Source organism: Xenopus tropicalis, chromosome 7 (genome assembly GCF_000004195.4).
Source record: "Xenopus tropicalis strain Nigerian chromosome 7, UCB_Xtro_10.0, whole genome shotgun sequence".
Lineage (NCBI taxonomy): Eukaryota > Metazoa > Chordata > Amphibia > Anura > Pipidae > Xenopus > Xenopus tropicalis.
The window spans coordinates 32,662,016-32,680,714 of NC_030683.2; the positions used below are offsets into that span (position 1 = coordinate 32,662,016).

General features: G+C 38.9%; 1 protein-coding gene across 1 annotated transcript in view; it reads right to left on the bottom strand.

Annotated features, from left to right (window-relative positions):
• Positions 1–704: 704 nt before the first annotated feature.
• The window catches only part of LOC116412424 (neurotensin receptor type 1-like), a 30,404-nt gene continuing 12,409 nt past the window's right edge, over positions 705–18,699 (bottom strand). Inside the window, exons 2-3 of the mRNA XM_031906632.1 lie at positions 9,600–10,542; positions 705–2,616 (exon numbers count right to left, since the gene is read on the bottom strand). Coding sequence (XP_031762492.1) covers positions 2,156–2,616; positions 9,600–10,503 — 1,365 coding nt within the window. The 5' untranslated portion in view covers positions 10,504–10,542 and the 3' untranslated portion in view covers positions 705–2,155. The remainder of the gene's footprint in view (positions 2,617–9,599; positions 10,543–18,699) is intronic.

An 18,699-nucleotide genomic window follows, 5' to 3' on the forward strand; every position in this document is an offset into this window, starting at 1 on the left:
GTCTGACATGTTAGCCTGACCGGAGCAGCCAGTGTATTCACTGAAATAAGTTACTGGAAAATGTTGATACTTCAAGTACATTAACACTGAAACATTTTCCTTAAAAGATTTCATGCTTTTTGCTCTTGAGAAATAAATACCTTGTTTGAGCCATGTATCTTGGCTTCCAAATGAACAGATAACCCTTGTAGATGGGGAGAAAATAGTGGCTGCAGGCATTTAGTCTCAATAAATGCCTTGTTAAAATGGACCTGTCACCCAGACATAAAAAGCTGTATAATAAAAGTTATTTTCAAATTAAACAAGAAACCCAAATTCATTTCTATATTAACACATCCAAACCCATTATAAAGGCATTTAAAAATTCCAGCTGTCAATCATATATTGCCTGCCCCACCTCTATGCCTTAGGCAGAGAGGCGGGACAGACAAGTACTTTAACTTTCAATTCAGCTCTCACTTTCCCCCACCCTCCTCACCATCTAATTGTGTAACCAGGTCATGGGCCTGGGCATCTGGCCCCCCCATAGGACACATACACAAGATTTTGGGGTGATACAAAGCTTGCCTAAATAACAGTGTCCACAAAATGGCACCTGCCTATTTGCTGTGATTGTGTAATTCCAGGACTGAAGGAAACCAGTTTTATATTACTTATATAGTGTAAGTGAAGTTTATTTTACTTAACAAACACAATAGAAAAGAATTTCAAATTATTTCTTAGGGTGACAGGTCCTCTTTAAAGAGGCGATCGGATCATCTTAGCCTGAGTTGAGTCCAAGGTTTAACACCCCTAATTTGAAATGCAAAGAGGATTTTAAAACTGAGAGCTAAAAGCCTTTTACTGATCATTTAAAACCACCCCAGACAGAAGTGTAGGAGCAGTAAGTGTCTGGATCTCAGTAAGGATAATAAATGCAGGGCAAGGTACAGATTGTAGCATTGGTTTATGCAAAGCAACTTTGTCCTTACCATCCATGTAGTGTACAAGAAAGTGCAAATAATGGCAATTAGTGTAAGTGCACATTCCTACTTAAGAGGACTTCCTCTTAATTTTGTCCGACTTGTGACAAAATGCATGCGCGGTTGTGTTAATTTTGGCAAATCAGATGCATTTGTGTCTGGTCAATGATCCCTTGCAACCACAATTCCCAGGAATTCTGGGAAAACTACACTGCTCACTGCACTTTCACATATAAATGAGCCCTGTTGTGTTTACCACTTCCCAATTAGAGACTGCTGTCTTTCAACTTCTGCCTGGAGCTTTGTTCCTTCCTTTCTATTTTGATAGTTCTGCTATGTTGGAGGTCAGCACAGAGCACTCTTACTGCTGTTGTATTTTGTGTAATTTACAGACATTGTGGTACTCTGTCTAGAAAGAAGCACAACCATTATACCTAAAAGGAGTAGCAGTCTGTTACCAGATGACTCCCTCAAGTGACTTTGCTGCAGAAAACAAACAGTATGTTTTTAGCCTCTTACTGAAAAAGCCAGAATTGGATACCCAAAAAGATACATGTGCATGAAGATATTGAGAACATGTGCAATACGAAAACAGTGGCTGATATCTAACAGCTGGCTCTGCAAACAGCATATGGACATGTGTATTACCATGGGAACAGATAAAGATGCTCTTCAGATTTTTTACATTCACAAAAACATGCATTATTGTAACAAATTATTTTTTTGAGGTTTCTATAAAATACATAGTCTTCTTCTGATGCCATCTGAATAACAGAAAAATACATTGCAACCTTCACATATTTAAAATATACGTATTATAAAAAACAATATAATTTTTTTTATTTCATTTAGCTTGAATTCTTCATTGTCAGCTATGACCATCTCTGTAATCATTAGGCCATTTCTTTAGGTTTTAAAAACTTTGTGATATTAGGATATAAAAAAAACCCCACAAAAGCAATAACATTGCACATACTCACATTAGAAATAACATTGTTTACTCATCCCTAGACAGCTAGTGGCTGCAGAAATCCATGCAGGCATGTTGATTTGAGGTACGAAATGCATTAAATATGAATGAGTTTAGCAATACACATTTTCTGCAACACCTGTATATGCAATCCTGCAGGTTATTAATAGCTTCATAGGTTTTATGGAATAACCATCAATTCTAACCATCAAGGTCTTAAGTCCTAAGGAACTGTGCATTCTGCTGGGTCCATCATAGTCAAATGGCGAAAGAACAAAAGCTTAGGATCACTGGTACGAGCCTGACCCAAATATTCCTTTTGCTCACCTTCATTTGAGTTTAGGGTCCATGTAGAACGGGTGCTTGGCGCAGACACAAGAGAGGATACCCCTGACCTCACACAGGATGCTTGATTTGTGTTGCCTGGCCCATCCAATGATTTTTCATACCAAGGTATGAAAGTGGTCAGGGTTTCCCAACATGCACTGCGAAAGGAAGTAGAGGAAATACAGAACAAAATTGGGTCCAAAGCACTATTCAGGTACCAAAGTGGAAGTGATAAGTAGGTCTTTAGCCAGGTATATACTTTATAGACGTGTGCATTCCAGTTTTCAATATAGATTTGCATGAGAGATGAGGCAGTGTCCGGGAAATTGCAGAGAAAAAAAGCCACCACTACAGCGCCTAGAAAAAGAAAGATAGCATCTATTAATATTCGAAAGAAGTAATTCATTAAGCCTAGAAAATATTCTCATATCTGCTCATTATCATTAATTTGAGATTGGTAGCAGCACAAAGTAAAATGTGTACGCTTTATGGAGTGCATTAAAAGCTAGGACTTGTCATCGTAATACATAAAGTAGATATGAGAATGTAATGATTCTGTAATTAAATAACCAGGGGACAAAAGGTGACAGCTTTAATTTAATACACTACAGAAAGGTCACAAGAGATTTTGAGTTTGGTTCACCCACTTATTATGCTATAAATGAACAGTAAAGCACAAGTAAGAAGCTGTACTCTGTGTTCGGGGAATCTACTGTATATTTTGATTTATATACAGTATAAGATCTGTGCATTTCTTGTTGCTGGGGAAACATAACATAAACCACATATATAGATTGTGTTGTTCAGTTAAAGTTCTGACGCAAGGTGCAAAGCGCAGCATTTATGGGCACATAGCGGCCATATACTTACAGACCAGTAAAGGGCCACTGGCATTCCCTAACTTGTGTGTCTGAATGATTTGCAACTTAGGGGGACACCTATATCTCTTGCCTTGCTCACCCCTCATTAAGGCACTGCTGCATTCATGGGAAAAGCAAGTCTGTTTTGGAGCAGCAATTCTCCTGTGTGCAGGGCAGATTATGCCCTTTTTTGTACTTTGTATAGTGTAAATAACCAATATGTTTCAATAGCTTTTTATTACTTTTAAAATCAACTTTACAATCCTTGAAAACTTTTATTTTTGTAAATCTAATGTTAATAAATTAGATAAACAACGTGTATGCTACGTCTGCCTACAGTGAGTACCCATAATATTTGGTACTCTGTTCAACATAGAAAGTTTGCTTAGAAAATGTTAGCTAAAAAAAGAGATATTGAATATCTCTTTAATTGAATATTGTTAGGGAGAAAAATATGGGGAAGAAAAGGCACAACCTTTCTGAACAAAACCAAGTTGGCATTTTGTTGCCATTAAAAGAAATAGACAGTGTTTCTTGTTTCTCTCTTACAAGTTCAGTCTAACCCTTGTGATATTTAAATGGGTGATACTTGGCTTAACAAAAACACAGTGTGCATCCAATCATTTTCAGTGGCAAGAGCTGCTTCTAGGAGAAATGACTAAATCTCTAATAACTTGCTACATTTGGATGCCCACAGTAAGATATATATTTATATTTGCAGAAAAGTCATCTTGACTTCTGTACTCTTTCTTTTAAATCCACACACTTACACAGAAATATGGCATTGTCTCTCATTGTATCTCACACATGCTCCAAAATATAACATTTCTTTCCTCTTCTTCACTAGAGCTTCTGCTCTGCACACTTTTCACATATATCACTAGGGTATAGTCATGTGATTGCAATGGAAAAATACAGGTGCTGGCACAGTGTGATTAGCATTCTTAATACTGAATCAACTAGTTACAGTGAGCAATGACAATTTTACAGGCAAAAACAATGCAAAAATAAATAACTGAAATCGATAAAATAAAAACACCTGATCCAAGGGAGGTGGTCCCCTCCTGGCAATGAGCTCCAATTTTTTCATACAGAGCACAGTCAGGATAGCTGCATGAAGGGCACACAAGGCTTCCTAGAATGAGCACTAAAAGAGGGGCACTCTTCAGTGGCAGAACTACCGAGTGCACACACGCCAATCTGGCACAGAAATTGCATCCAGAGGGGGCCTACACCTAGGCCCCACCAGTAATAGTTACTGGCGCTCTTGCATGTGAATGTGCAAAAATTAAGTACCATATATACTCCAGTATAAGCTGACGTACCTAATTTTACCTAAGAAAACTGGAAAAACCTATTGACTCGAGTATTAGCCTAGGATAGGAAATGCAGCAGCTTCTAAGTTTCAATAATCGAAATAAATTCCAATAAAATTAGGATCTATCAATCTTACTGAACAAATACGTGCATGGAATGAGTATGCGAGATGCCAGGCTCCCCCCTACTGCCTCCTCTAGCAGGGTCACCTGGAGAAGTAATCACTCATTAATGCCTTGCTCCTCAACCTGTCTATCAAAAGGAGCAGTTCATAAACTGAGAGGATTCCGCTTGAGGTTTACTTCAAGGAGCTCCCTCCCTCTCCCTCCTCACCTCAATAGCATGCAGGCTTGATGTTCCGTTGCCTGCATGCCACAGACACAGGAGATGAGAGCAGGGAGCGTGTGATGTCACGCCTGGGGGCGGGGCAAGGATACAGGAAGGAGCAGAGCACAGAAAAGCACACAGGGAATCAGGTAGCAGAGGGTGTTAGTTGGAGGGACTCGAGTATAAGCCGAGGGTTAATTTTTCAGCACATTTTGGGTGCTGAAAAACTTGGCTTATACTCGAGTATATACAGAAATAGGGAAAACAGCTTTGTGGCATCCCTACGAAATACATTTGAGATCACAAATAAAGCTTAAGCCAGTGCTGCCTGTCTCATATCTCCTGACTGAGCTCCCTGAGATGAATGCATAGGGTCCTGGCTGTCCCTTCCTACACTGCGCTCTAAGAGATGAACTGCTGCTACTTTATTCAGGACTCACAAGGCTTTTATGAGCAATTTCAGTCCTGTGGGCTTGAGCAGTGGCAATCATCACCTGTCTATCAGAATGGATTGTGAGTTTTTATCCCTGGGATAATATGTAACACTTTACTGCAATTTGTGGTGTTAATGTCACTTGGGGATGTAATGATGCTAAGAATCTCTAAAAGTAATATTATTAACATATTCAATAAGTTTAAAAGCTAGGTGTTACACAAGGAAAATGTATTTTATAAGATATACAGTACATATGTATAATTTATGTTATAAAAAGGAGATGCAGCTGTATCTGCCAGCACTCACATATCAATAGCTGTATGTCTGAGGGTTTTATTAACAGCTTTTTCTACAAATATTACATGTGGCTGGAAGTGAAGGCTGAGCAATTTTTACCAATGACAGTTGTTTTTTTTCTGTGGGTATGAGTTTCTTTTTATACACATTGATTGAAAATGCTTAATTGGTACCCCCTTTCTGACATGAACTCATTCAATTGGGTTTTTGGGGAGAACCTGTGCACTTCTATGGAAAGCAGAAAGACCCAGAATGCATCACTTCACAATAGAACAAGGCGAGGGAGGGGTTGCATTACACTGTGAGCCTAAAGGGGGTTGGAAAGTCATTGTTGCCAGTATCAGGGTAAAAAAAAATACATAAAAGGAATACCGTCATGGTAAAACGTTTTTTTTCAAAAGTAAATAGAGCTTCTCTTGTTGGTTCAAGAATAAAATTTTAAATGGTAGAGTGAATTATTTGCTATGTAAACAGGGTAATTTAGAAATAAAAAGTCATGACAAAATCCCTTTAATCTGCATTATATTGTAGTTCAGATAGTTTTTATGCACCTACATAAAGCAATTGAATGAGCACATGTCAAAACAGGGGGGTGTAGATTCCCTTTATGTATCTTATGACAAATTGTGGTATAAAAGAGTAATGTTTCACTGTGATCATTCATTTAAAGAAAAATATCACTGCCCTGTAAAATAAAAAGAGGAGAGGTACCTGTATGTCATTCTCATTCCCACAACACAGAAATACCATTTGTTACATCTGTTGGATCAAACAGCCACAGCGGGGATATATGTGTTACAGATACAAAGCATATTGTATGGAAGTAATAGTTTCGGCATGCTTGCAGGCACAGCATTTATTTAAGCTGAAGGTTTTATTGACTTTATTTCACTGACCTTCAGAATCCATTACTTAGGTATGTTAAAACCCAGCTTCTTTAACCAGAATAATATAAAGCTGAAAGAGAATGTTTTACAATGTATAGAAAGTAACATTTCTAAATGTTTTGCAGATAAGGTTTCAGGTAAAGTTATTGGTTTTAATTCCTTGGGATTTTTTATCAAAATTCCCACATTGTTTGAAATAAAGAGGCAAAAACAAAAGTTTGCTTTCATATTCTAGCTCAGTGCTGTCCAACTGGCAGCCCGCGGGCCACATGCGGCCCACAACCTCCCTCTTTGTGGCCCCCCACCTGCTTGGCTGCTTTGATGGCTTACCTTTGTGTAAACTTTAAATGGTATCAATACTGAGATTAACTGCCCCCCTGCATGGTTCACACCTCAGATTCAGGCTGTAATCACCCTGTATTATTTCAAAATGTAATCCCCTGTGTTGTTCACACCTTTTAATCCGTGCATTGTTCACCCCCTGCAGTGTTCACACCTCAGGCTCAGCCTGTAATCACCCCCATTGTTTATCTATTCACACATACAGACATTGTAGGTACTATGCCTATAGTATATGGCACACACAGGGAGCATAGGGTAGGCAGATTATGGCACATAGGGCAGGGAGGGGATGGCACAAACAGGTAGGACAGGCAGAGTATGGCACAAACAGGCAGCATAGGGCAGGGAGGGTATGGCACACACAGGCAGCATAGGGCAGGCAGAGTATGGCACACACAGGCAGCATAGGACAGGCAGAGTATGGCACACACAGGCAGCATAGGACAGGCAGAATGCTGCCTGTGTGTGCCATACTCTGCCTGCCCTATGCTGCCTATGGGAGGTGAACCTGGCAGGGGTTTTTTTCCGGGAGTTTGTTAGCAGTTGGAAATAGCCATTAAATGGTCCCTAAGGTGTGTAATTAAATGCTGGGGGTTGCTGTGCTATCCATAGGGGAGGAGGCGGCATATGGATTTAATGGTATATCTTAATATGACATAATATAATTCTTTCACATATGAATGACGGTTGATATCCCCGTAATAAGGACCAAGCATTTGGATTTTTGCTGCACTACCACCATTGTGATAAAATAGGTGTGGTTTGAAGTGGGTGTGGTTTAAAAGGGGGAGTTGTCAAAACTGGCTTCCATTAGCGGCCCTCCACCATGTATGTGAGAAAAATTCCGGCCCTCAGCAGCGCAGAAGTTGGACAGCGCTGTTCTAGCTGATTGGTTTCTATGGGTAATTGCAGTACCAAGGGATAATGGCCTTATATAAGGAAAGGTGTGTTTTCTCGAATAAAGTCTAGGTGAGCAAACCTGACCATCACCCTATTCAGGGGTCTTTATGTAGGTGTGGCATTATTGTTGTGATTCCAGTCACGTGTTTGGGCAGTGACTGACCCCTTCAGTTTCCCACCACTGCAAAATGATATCATTTTGTGATATTAACCTAAGAGATGCTAATAAAGGCAGATAAGGTAAAGATGTTATGATATGGAAAAAGGGTCCAGAATTTATATGATACAGGTATGGGACCCATTATCCAGAATGCTTGGGACCTGGGGTTTTCCGGATAAGGGGTCTTTGGATCTCCTACCTTAAGTCTGCTAAAAAAAATTATATAAACTGCAATTAAACCCTATAGGATTGTTTTGCCTCCAATAAGGATTCATTTTCCTTGTTTGGGATCAAGTACAAGGTTTTGATTTATTAGTAGAGAGAAAAAGGAAATCATTTTTAAAAATGTGAATTATTTGATTACAATGGAGTCTATGGGACATGGCCTTTCCTTAATTCGGAACTTTCTGGATAATGGGTTTCCAGATAAGGGGTCCAACACCTGTAGTTATGGTCATTGATTTCAACACATAATCCAGCCTCCGAGTTGCAATCAGAAACCCACTTTAGCTGGGCCCCTGTACAATATGGACATAACATATTTAACACTATTAAATGTACAGGTATACCTTTCTGTACTAACTGATGGGCCTGTCTTAAAGAGGTACTTTTGTATGGGTTGTCTTTTATATATAGTTATGCATAAAGGCATACATTTGTGCAAAGAACATTTTTTTCTCAGGTTATTTTCATTGAATTTAAAGGAAAACTATACCCTCTGAATGAATACTTAACAGATAGTTTATATCATGTTAAGAAAAGCATCTCGCCAAACTGGAATATACAGTATATGAGTAAATATTGCCCTTTTACATCCTTTCCCTTGAGCCACCATTTAGTGATTGGCTGTGTGCTCCCTCAGAGATCAGATGACCAGAAATAATGCAGCTCTGACTGTAACAGGAATTAGTGTGGGAGCAAAAGGCAGAACTCTGTCCATTCATTGGCTGATGGGGCCTAGCATGTATGTGTGCCTTGGCTTGTTTGTGTTCACTGTGAATCCTATGATCCCAGGAGGCGGCCCTTCATTCTTAAAATGGCAATATTTTATTTACGATTACCCAATAGCACATACTACTAAAAAAGGATATTTTTATGAAAATGGTTTATTTAGATCAAGCAGGGTTTTACATATGTACTTCTACATTAAGGCATCTGCAAGTATTGCAACAGCAATATCAGTATACAACCACAAGAGGTGCTAATAAAGTCTAAGTATTAATGAGGTCATTTGTAATGGTGCAATGCACCCTCTTTTGCACTTTGCACACTGCCTTTCCCTACTGTAGAATTGTAGAGGTCTCTGTGCTCTTTTACAGCTACACCTCCAATAGAGTTTGTATGTTTTAAGCATCGCTCTATTTAAGAATGGCTGGGAAAGGTACGTAAGCATCCCCTCTCCTGCAACCAAACACCCCCCAATTCATACGGGCACATAAGTTAGGGAGTAACAGAGGCTGCAGGCTGCAACAGGGCCCTGTCCCAACTGCCCTATGGCATGTGTATGGGCTCTTAACTAATGGATGATAATATAAATATAGGATATTTAATAAAATAAGGGGGTCAGAGAATAATATTTCATTATTATTAAAGGACCCTACAGTATAAGGGGCAATGCCTAACCATAGGTGTATTGCTTGGAAGAGATGGCAGACCTAGCAACTTGTTTGGGGGCCCATGATAGAGAGCCCATAATGGGCATTTTGTATTTGTACAAAACACATTACCTTTCCAAAGGTTTTAAAAATGGAACCCACATAGGCCTGAGCAGGTGTTCATGTGCCCCTCCAATGGCTGGTAATACATGTACTCACCCATTAGTTGACGAGCCTTTTTTTCAGAAAATGGGTGCCTTTGGGGCTGGTTCGCATGAGTAGAAGAAAAATGCCAGTGTGTTCCATTAAGCCCAATTTTCTCTCTCTGCCTCTGGTTAAGACTTAGGTGGTGGAAGATGAGAATATGAAAAATAATAATGGCCAATAAAGGCATGACAAAGAAAAGGATGCTACGGGTCTGCATGATGCTTTTGTAAACAATATATGGCTTTGGCTCCAACATTTCACACACTGTGGAGTCAAGTACAGCTTCTTCTTGAGAAGTAGCGGTATAGTCCAAGATGCATGCCGAGGACTCCCCATATACTATAGCCACAGGTATGGTGGTGAGGATAGACAGAAGCCAGATAAAAGCCAAAAGGTATGCCATACGGGTTTTCCGGAGGCCTGTGATGGACCACATGGGATGGCATATTGCAATATATCTCTCAGATGTAAATGCAATAATGGTCCAACTGGTTGTTGCGCAGTAGACCTGGCGGATCATAAAATACAGTTTGCACACAATGTCCGAGAGTGCCCAGGGGTAATATTGCCAGAAATATCGATAAAGGGTGATTGGGATAGTGAGAAGCAGCAAGATATCTGCCATGGCCAAACTCAGAAGGTAAAATCGCACAGCGCTCACTTTCATTCTCCCATTTCTCATAAGCGTCAGGATGCTGAGGCCATTTGCCATGATACCAAAGAAGAAAAGAAGACTGTAGAAGATTGTGGCAGGTATAGCAATGTGATTAGGTTCCTGGCGTTGGGCACCGATAAAGAGGTGGTGCACTGTCTCAACACTAACATTGGAGGTCATACTCTCATTCCATAAAGATTCATTCTCCAAAGTGATGTGCTTCAGACAGTCATTTAGAATAGGAGACTTGGATTTATTCATATCAGAATCAAACTGTGAAGCTTATAATAGTTTGTTGATCTAGAACCAAAAAAAAAATATATGGTTAGAACAATAAAAAAAACTTTATTGGAAGAAGAAAAACTTGATGCATATTATAAGAAAACTTATAGATCCTTTATCCAGAAATCCATGAATTATGAAAAAGCCATCTTAAAAAAGCCAGCAAAATTATCCTATTGGAGTTAATTCATGTTTAAATTATTTTTAAGGGCAAAGACACATGGGGCAATTAGTCGGCGTTTTAAAAATTGGCATGCCTCAAATGATGTACGATTGGTCGAAATGACTCGTAAATTAACCTACAGTAGCTAAATCACCGGGTGAAGACACATGGGCCAATAAGTTGCCGAGACTTTTAAAAAACTTGGTTGTGTTGACTAATTGCCCCATGTGTTTTCGCCCTTAGTAGACCTAAGGTATAAAGATCCAAATCACCAAAAACAACCTTATCTGGAAAACCTCACATCCCCAGTATTCTGAATAATGGGGCCCAAACCTGTAGTAAAGACTGCTTTCTACCTGTAAACCATTGTTACGGTGTTCTAGTCACTGGAAGTCTGTATATTCCACTAGGTAACCCTCCTATACTTCTATTGTAATCATATCTTCTCAATTCTAAGCCAACTTTCAATTGCTCTTCATCATTTATTATAGTTTTTTAATTATTTGCCTTCTTCTTCTGACTCTTTCCAACAAATGGGAGTCACTGACCCCGCCAGCCAATAACCTTTTGCTCTGTAAGGCTACAATTGTATTGTTACTGTTACTTTGTATTTATTCTTTGTTTTTGAGGTCCCCTTGTATTCATATACTAGTCTCTTATTTAAACCACTCCCTAGTTGCTAAGGTAATTTGAGCCATAGCAACCAGATAACTACTGAAATTCCAAACTGGAGAGTTACTAAAAAAAGTGAAATAATAAAAACCGTCACAAATAATACAAAATGAAAACCAATTGCAAATTGCCTTTTTTTCCATTCTACATCATACTAACAGGTAACTCAAAGGCGACTGACCACTTCAAAAGAAGCTGAAAGGGAACCTGATTCAAATAACAGGATTTTCATACAATAAGGTTCACAAATACACTATATTTTATCAAGTGTATATTTAGATAAGGCTTAATTAAACCACCTATATTTAAATGTGCTACAGCTGAAGTTTAATATCCTGTAGGGCTATTTGGTTAAGCTCTACATATGTATATATTACTGCCTTTCTTCGTTCCACTACTGCTTGCTGAGAGGCAATTAGTTTAAGCTTTCTGTCTTTTTACATTCATTTTTTCACACAGTAAATCAAAGGTAACAAAACAAATGACACCTTTTAAAAAAACAGCAAGAAATAATGCCCAGTTATACCCAGAGTGTTTCACAAATTGTTTCTGTCTTCTAGAACAGGAGCAAATCAAAGTTTATAGCGCTACAAAAAATCATTTAAACATTAATTAAAATGAATAGAATTGTTTTGCCTCCAATAAGGATTAATTATATCTAAATCTAAGTACAAGTTACTGTTTTATTATTACAAAGGAAAAGGAAATAATTTTTAAATTCTGAATTATTTGATTAAAATGTAATCCTGAAAGATGGCCTTATAGTCAATAGGAGTTTTCTGGATAGCAGGTTTCCAAATAACGGGTTCTGTACCTGTACTAGGAATATGTTGGCTCATGTATGTAAGTATTTTTGTACTACCCAGCATGTTATTACTGTTAAAGAAACATTCCGATAATTTCTGATGATTGCAAAAGTCATGAAAATTCCGTTCGCTTGATTACAAAGATTTTGTACTTATGATCCGAAAGTTATGAAAATTTCGTATTGAAACAATCGTTTGCGAATGGCGAGCCAATAGTCACGAAATTTTTGTATCCGAACGTTCGTAAACAGCGGGAAAACCTTTCTGACTTTGACACTTCAATGCATGATTTTGGAAGCCTCCCATAGGGCTCAATGGCACTCTGCAGCTCCAACCTGGCCCAAGGAAAGTCTCCCATAGGGCTCAATGGCACTCTGCAGCTCCAACCTGGCCCAAGGAAAGTCTCCCATAGGGCTCAATGGCACTCTGCAGCTCCAACCCGGCCCAAGGAAAGTCTCCCATAGGGCTCAATGGCACTCTGCAGCTCCAACCTGGCCCAAGGAAAGTCTCCCATAGGGCTCAATGGCACTCTGCAGCTCCAACCTGGCCCAAGGAAAGTCTCCCATAGGGCTCAATGGCACTCTGCAGCTCCAACCTGGCTCAAGGAAAGTCTCCCATAGGGCTCAATGGCACTTTGCAGCTCCAACCCGGCCCAAGGAAAGTCTCCCATAGGGCTCAATGGCACTCTGCAGCTCCAACCCGGCCCAAGGAAAGTCTCCCATAGGGCTCAATGGCACTCTGCAGCTCCAACCCGGCCCAAGGAAAGTCTCCCATAGGGCTCAATGGCACTCTGCAGCTCCAACCTGGCCTAAGGAAAGTCTCCCATAGGACTCAATGGCACTCTGCTGCTCCAACCCGGCCCAAGGAAAGTCTCCCATAGGCTCAATGGCACTCTGCAGCTCCAACCTGGCCCAAGGAAAGTCTCCCATAGGACTCAATGGCACTCTGCAGCTCCAACCTGGCCCAAGGAAAGTCTCCAATAGGGCTCAATGGCACTCTGCAGAAAATTTGCAAAAGTTGTAAACTTTACAAAAATTTTGTAATCGGACCTGTCGTACTTGTAATGAATGTGCCCCTTAATGCCTTTCTATTATTTTATAGAATTTAGAAACTTCAGATCTTTTGTCATGGCTGGAGATGTTTGTCATTAGGTCACATTTACAAAATAGGCCTTTATTATTATTATTAACATTTATTTATAAAGCGCCAACAAATTCCGCAGCGCTGTTCAACAAGTGGGTTTCATACTTTGGATGTACAGAGTAACATATAAGGCAATCAATAACCGATACAAGAGGTGAAGAGGGCCCTGCCCAAAAGAGCTTACAATCTACAAGGAGAAAGGGTTGAGACACAAGGGGGCTGATTTACTTACCCACGAACGGGTCGAAATGAGTCCGATTGCGTTTTTTTCGTAATGATCGGTATTTTGCGATTTTTTCGTATGTTTTGCGATTTTTTCGGATTCTTTACGAATTTTTCGTTACCACTACGATTTTTGCGTAAAAACGCGAGTTTTTCGTAGCCATTACGAAAGTTGCGTAAAATCTGGCGATTTTTCGTAGCGTTAAAACTTGCGCAAAAAGTTGCGCTTTTTTCGTAGCGTTAAAACTTACGCGAAACTTTGCACCTTTTAAGTTTTAACGCTACGAAAAATGCGCAACTTTTCGCGTAAGTTTTAACGCTACGAAAAAAACGCAACTTTTTACGCAACTTTCGTAATGGATACGAAAAACTTGCGTTTTTACGCAAAAATCGTATTGGTAACGAAAAATTCGTAAAGAATCCGAAAAAATCGCAAAACATACGAAAAAGTCGCAAAATGTTCGTTTTCAAGTCGGAACTTTTCCAATTCGGGTCGGATTCGTGGGTTAGTAAATCAGCCCCAAGGTGTGGGAATGGGCATGACCAGAGTTGTGAGAGGTGTGGCACAGGGTATTGCCTTTAGCAGCACACTGAGGTTATGTTAAACTAGATTAGGGTAAGCTTCTCTAAATAAATGTGTTTTTAGAGATCTCTTGAAGGCAGAGAGATTGGAAGAAAGTCTGACAGTTTGTGGGAGCGAATTCCAGAGAAGGGGGGCAGCCCTTGCAAAGTCTTGAATGCGAGCGTGTGAGGAGGGAATGAGAGAGGAGTTGAGGAGCAGGTCAGTAGAGGAACGTAACAAGCAGGTTGGATGGTACCTAGAGATAAGTTCAGAGATGTAGGGTGGGGCAGAGTTATAAACTGCTATGAATGTGAGAGTCATTAGTTTGAATTTTATCCTGGATGGTAGGGGAAGCCAGTGCAGGGATTGGCAGAGTGGCATAGCACTTACGATCCATAGCTACAGAACTGCTACACTGATTTACATTATCCAACACCCACTGGTAACCAGAAAGAGTATTCACCAAACACCATTGTCAGTAGTTTCACTGTGGGATCAATATCACAACCCTATTTTCCTTGCACATAGACAAGTACACAGTGTAGCACATGTATGATGAGCAGTAACAGCACATGTACAGATATATAAGTGCTGTTTTGTAGTAGAACACTGTAAGAATGTGGCACTAATGCATTTTTCTTACAAACATCTTTCCAGCAGATCACACTATGGGTCCATAAATAACCTTACTGACCTGGTAATGGAATGTACTGTGAAAATGAAAACACAGATTCTCTTCTTTTTCTACAATCTGTAATATTCCTATTTAAGAATACTTCCTTGCCGTGAAGGAAACACTTTATTTACTGTTTTTTTTTCCCTCACAAACTAAAACAATCTTAATTGAATCCTCTTAGCCACATTCAGCCAGCTACCCCATGCTATTGCTCTGCATGCAGATCAGATAATTAGAAATGAAATCACACAAGATTTTTAAGACTGATTACAGTTGAGAAAACAGTAATAATTACAACTCACTTATAATCCCACTCATACAGTTTGAATACTGGTCAATTGTGGACAATATTCATTTAAAGATTCCAAGAGTAACCTGCTCTGTATTACTCTGTACAAAAAGCAGCAGGTTGGGTCAGTGGAGCATACAGAACACAATATATACCCCTGGTACAATTACGCTAAAATTATTGGGGAAAATGCTACATTTATTAACTGATAAATGATTTCCTTTTTCTCTGTAATAATAAAACAGTGCCTTGAACTTGATCCCAACTAAGATATAATTAATCCTTATTGGAGGCAAAACAATCCTATTGGGTTTATTTCATGTTTAAATGAGGTTTTAATAGGCTTAGTATGGAGATCCATGTTATGGAATCAGGGCTGCCATCAGAAATCACGGGGCCCAGTACATCAAAATGATCAGCCTCCCCTATTTCTAATATACATACATTAAACAATCTGTACTGTTTTTATAAAAAAACAATCTCTTGCTTGTGATTCAGGTACAGACAGATTATAGGATAAAGCCTGAGACAAAAGGCGTGTTTTGTGGTTCTAAACATACAGACTGGGGAAAGAAATATCATTCTGTAATAAGTTTAATTTTACCAGTGGGGAAATACACCATGAGTCATGAGTTCTTTACCAATGTCAAGAATCACAGACCCAGAAACGCCTCCAAAGATTTCAGTAGCAGAAGTACTTGAATCAACATTTTGTTCTCCAAAATATTTTGTGATTTATTGTCTGACAACATTGGTTAATTAAAATGATTGGGTTCACAATCACCACACCTGAGTAAGACTCTGTTGACAATGTTCTGCAAAGATTTATGTCCAGGTGTTGATTAACCAAGCTGGTCTTGGAAGACTAAATCACAATCCTTTCCTGGACTATAAATTGTATATATATTATATATATAGATTTATCATTGTGATAGTTAATCAAATGTATAGCTTCCTCCACTGAAAAATCATTTGTAGGCACATATTGCACAGGAGAATTGCCGTAGATGGGGGCATAATATGCCACACCATACATGCCATTTATAAAGAGATCTAAAGACAAAGTGATTGTAATCATGTTTGCAGTTTGGTTTAATGTTTTTAAGTTATTGTTTCATACTGCTAATAACAGGTTTTGGCATTATTTCTCAGAACTACTGTGCTGGTCAGCCAAAGATGGCCAATAAGATTCTACTTTGCATATCACTGTCTATAACCTATTTCTAGAGGTAGAAAAGTCTGTTTGTGGGTGTGATGAGGATACAGTTGTACATTTGCCCTACTACCTCCCATTAGTATAAGTGATTTGTCATTTTGACTGTGGATTATAAGGCTCATTTAGAATTGCACTGCATGGTTCTAATTGCACTTATCAGATGCAATGTTTTTTCATTTTGCAATATACTGAGTTCCACCAGCTCTCTTGTTCAGCAGTGCTCTCCAGATCCCTGTACTGCTTAGGGCAAGTGCAACATAGAGGGCTCTTTGTATCACTGCCAGTAGCAAGCACTAAGAATATTGTGCCCATTACCAAGCATAACACTTGCACCTAGGGTTGGTAAATTAGCCCTATTGCAGAGAAGCCTTTCACCTTGCTTGTCATTTGATGGGATTTGTAACTATGAGTCATTTTGTTAGGATCATATCACTGTGAAATTTCCTTTTAAGTTAGATTCTTTTTTTGAAAATGCAATAGAAATAATAATAGAAAATCTGACCCTCTCCTCATTAAAAACGTTTAGGTACTCTATAGTGTAATGTCTCTTTTACATGTATTGCAATGCTGTATTTTCTTTTTTTCATTCAATAAAAGACACAAGGCACAGGTGGAAAAGGCTGTATCTCATACAGGTATTGGGTCCATTATCTGGAAATCTGTTATCCAGAAAGTTCTGAATTACAGGAAGACCATCTCCCATAGACTTTTTAATTAAATAATTCACATTTTTTTAAAAAAATTTCTTTTTCTGTGTAATAATAAAACAGTACCTTGTACTTGATCCCAACTAACATACAATTAACCCTTTGGAAAGACAAAACAAAACTATTTTGTTTTTTCATTGTTTAAATGTTTTTTTTAGTAGACTTATCGGGAAAACCTTAGGTCCTGAGCATTCTGGATAACAGGACCCATACCTATACTATTGAATCTTAAATATAAGATATATATATATACATACATATATACACATGAAAAAGTCATGCAGGCATTCATTTTGTCTCTTCTTAATATAGGTCCTACATACATAAAAAGACTCTGTGTAAGCATTATACTTGTGCAGTTCTATATCTGCTACATAAACCTTTTCTATTCTCCTGGTTGACTGAATCTTCAATCTCAGTCATAGTTCAAATGTTAAATTCCTGCTCCTGTTAACAGTCATGCTTCATTGAAACCGTTCCCTGATTTTTCTTTTATTGATTTTCAAAGTTCTCTCTTTACAGTCTTGTTATTTAAAAGGCCACAAGTATAAAGCGCAACACCAACTATCATCCTGCTGCAGACTAAATGCCCGACCAACCCCGTGTTTGCAAATTCTGCAGAAAAGTACTGAGAAATCAATGGTGCACAGACACACATATTGATAAGTATCAAGTGGCTATGTGCACACTACAGAGGGGGAAACAAGCTGCCACTCGGGGACCGGGACATACCCTAGAGACACTAGCACAGTACTGGGGCTGAGACAGATCTAAGACTAGATGCAGGCTGAGTCGTGTACAGGAGGGCAGAAATTTAAAAAAGTCTACTCTAGCAGCTGATTAGATGAGGCAAAATACCATTAACCCCAACCCTGGCTAGAATGATTCCCTAACATAGGGCTTGTATGCATTCATAATGCTTGGATTATATCCTGCCCCTTCCTGCTCCATTATCAAATTGACATCACAGTCTACCGGCCATATATCAAGCAGCCCATGACTACCTAGCCTGATGATAATGCAACTAGAGCATAGCTGTTGTAAAGCACCTTCTTGATGTTGTTCTCTTCACCTTGGCTTAAAAAGGAAAATATTAATATTCTTCACATTAGGGCATGGGTCTTGCTTGATTCCACTGAGATTAAAAAGTTTGGTTTGGAGAGGATCTGTCAACAATATTCTACAGTATTGTGGTACAATTTTCTGGGCTGAAAACCAAACTTTGTATCTGGGTTTGTTTTAGGGAGTTTGTATTACAGAATGTGAATTGGTGGAGACAGTTTTTGTACCCCCAAATGAAATATGCCAGAAAATGCCTGGTATACAAAAGGCCTTTAAAGGTTGTATTACCATCCTATTAGGGTACCATTACTCAGGTGATAGCACTAGTATATTATAAGAGGAAAGGCATTTGAAGGAAATTCAGCACACAGAAGTGGTAGTAAAGTCCAAGGACACAATCAGGGGGCTAATTACGGCAGCATTAATATGTAAAGATGAATGAAAGAACTGAATGGTAGGAATTATTCAAATACAGTCAGTCAGTGAGTCAGGATTATAATGGTTCCACCACATCACAGAGCTGAATGGAAAAGAGTCAACAAAGAATACATATTGATAATAAAAACAATACATTCTTTCAGAATGCTTATGCCAAGGACAACAGGCACCCACTACTACTACAACAGTTCTTCTTAAGATTCAATGCATTATTCAATG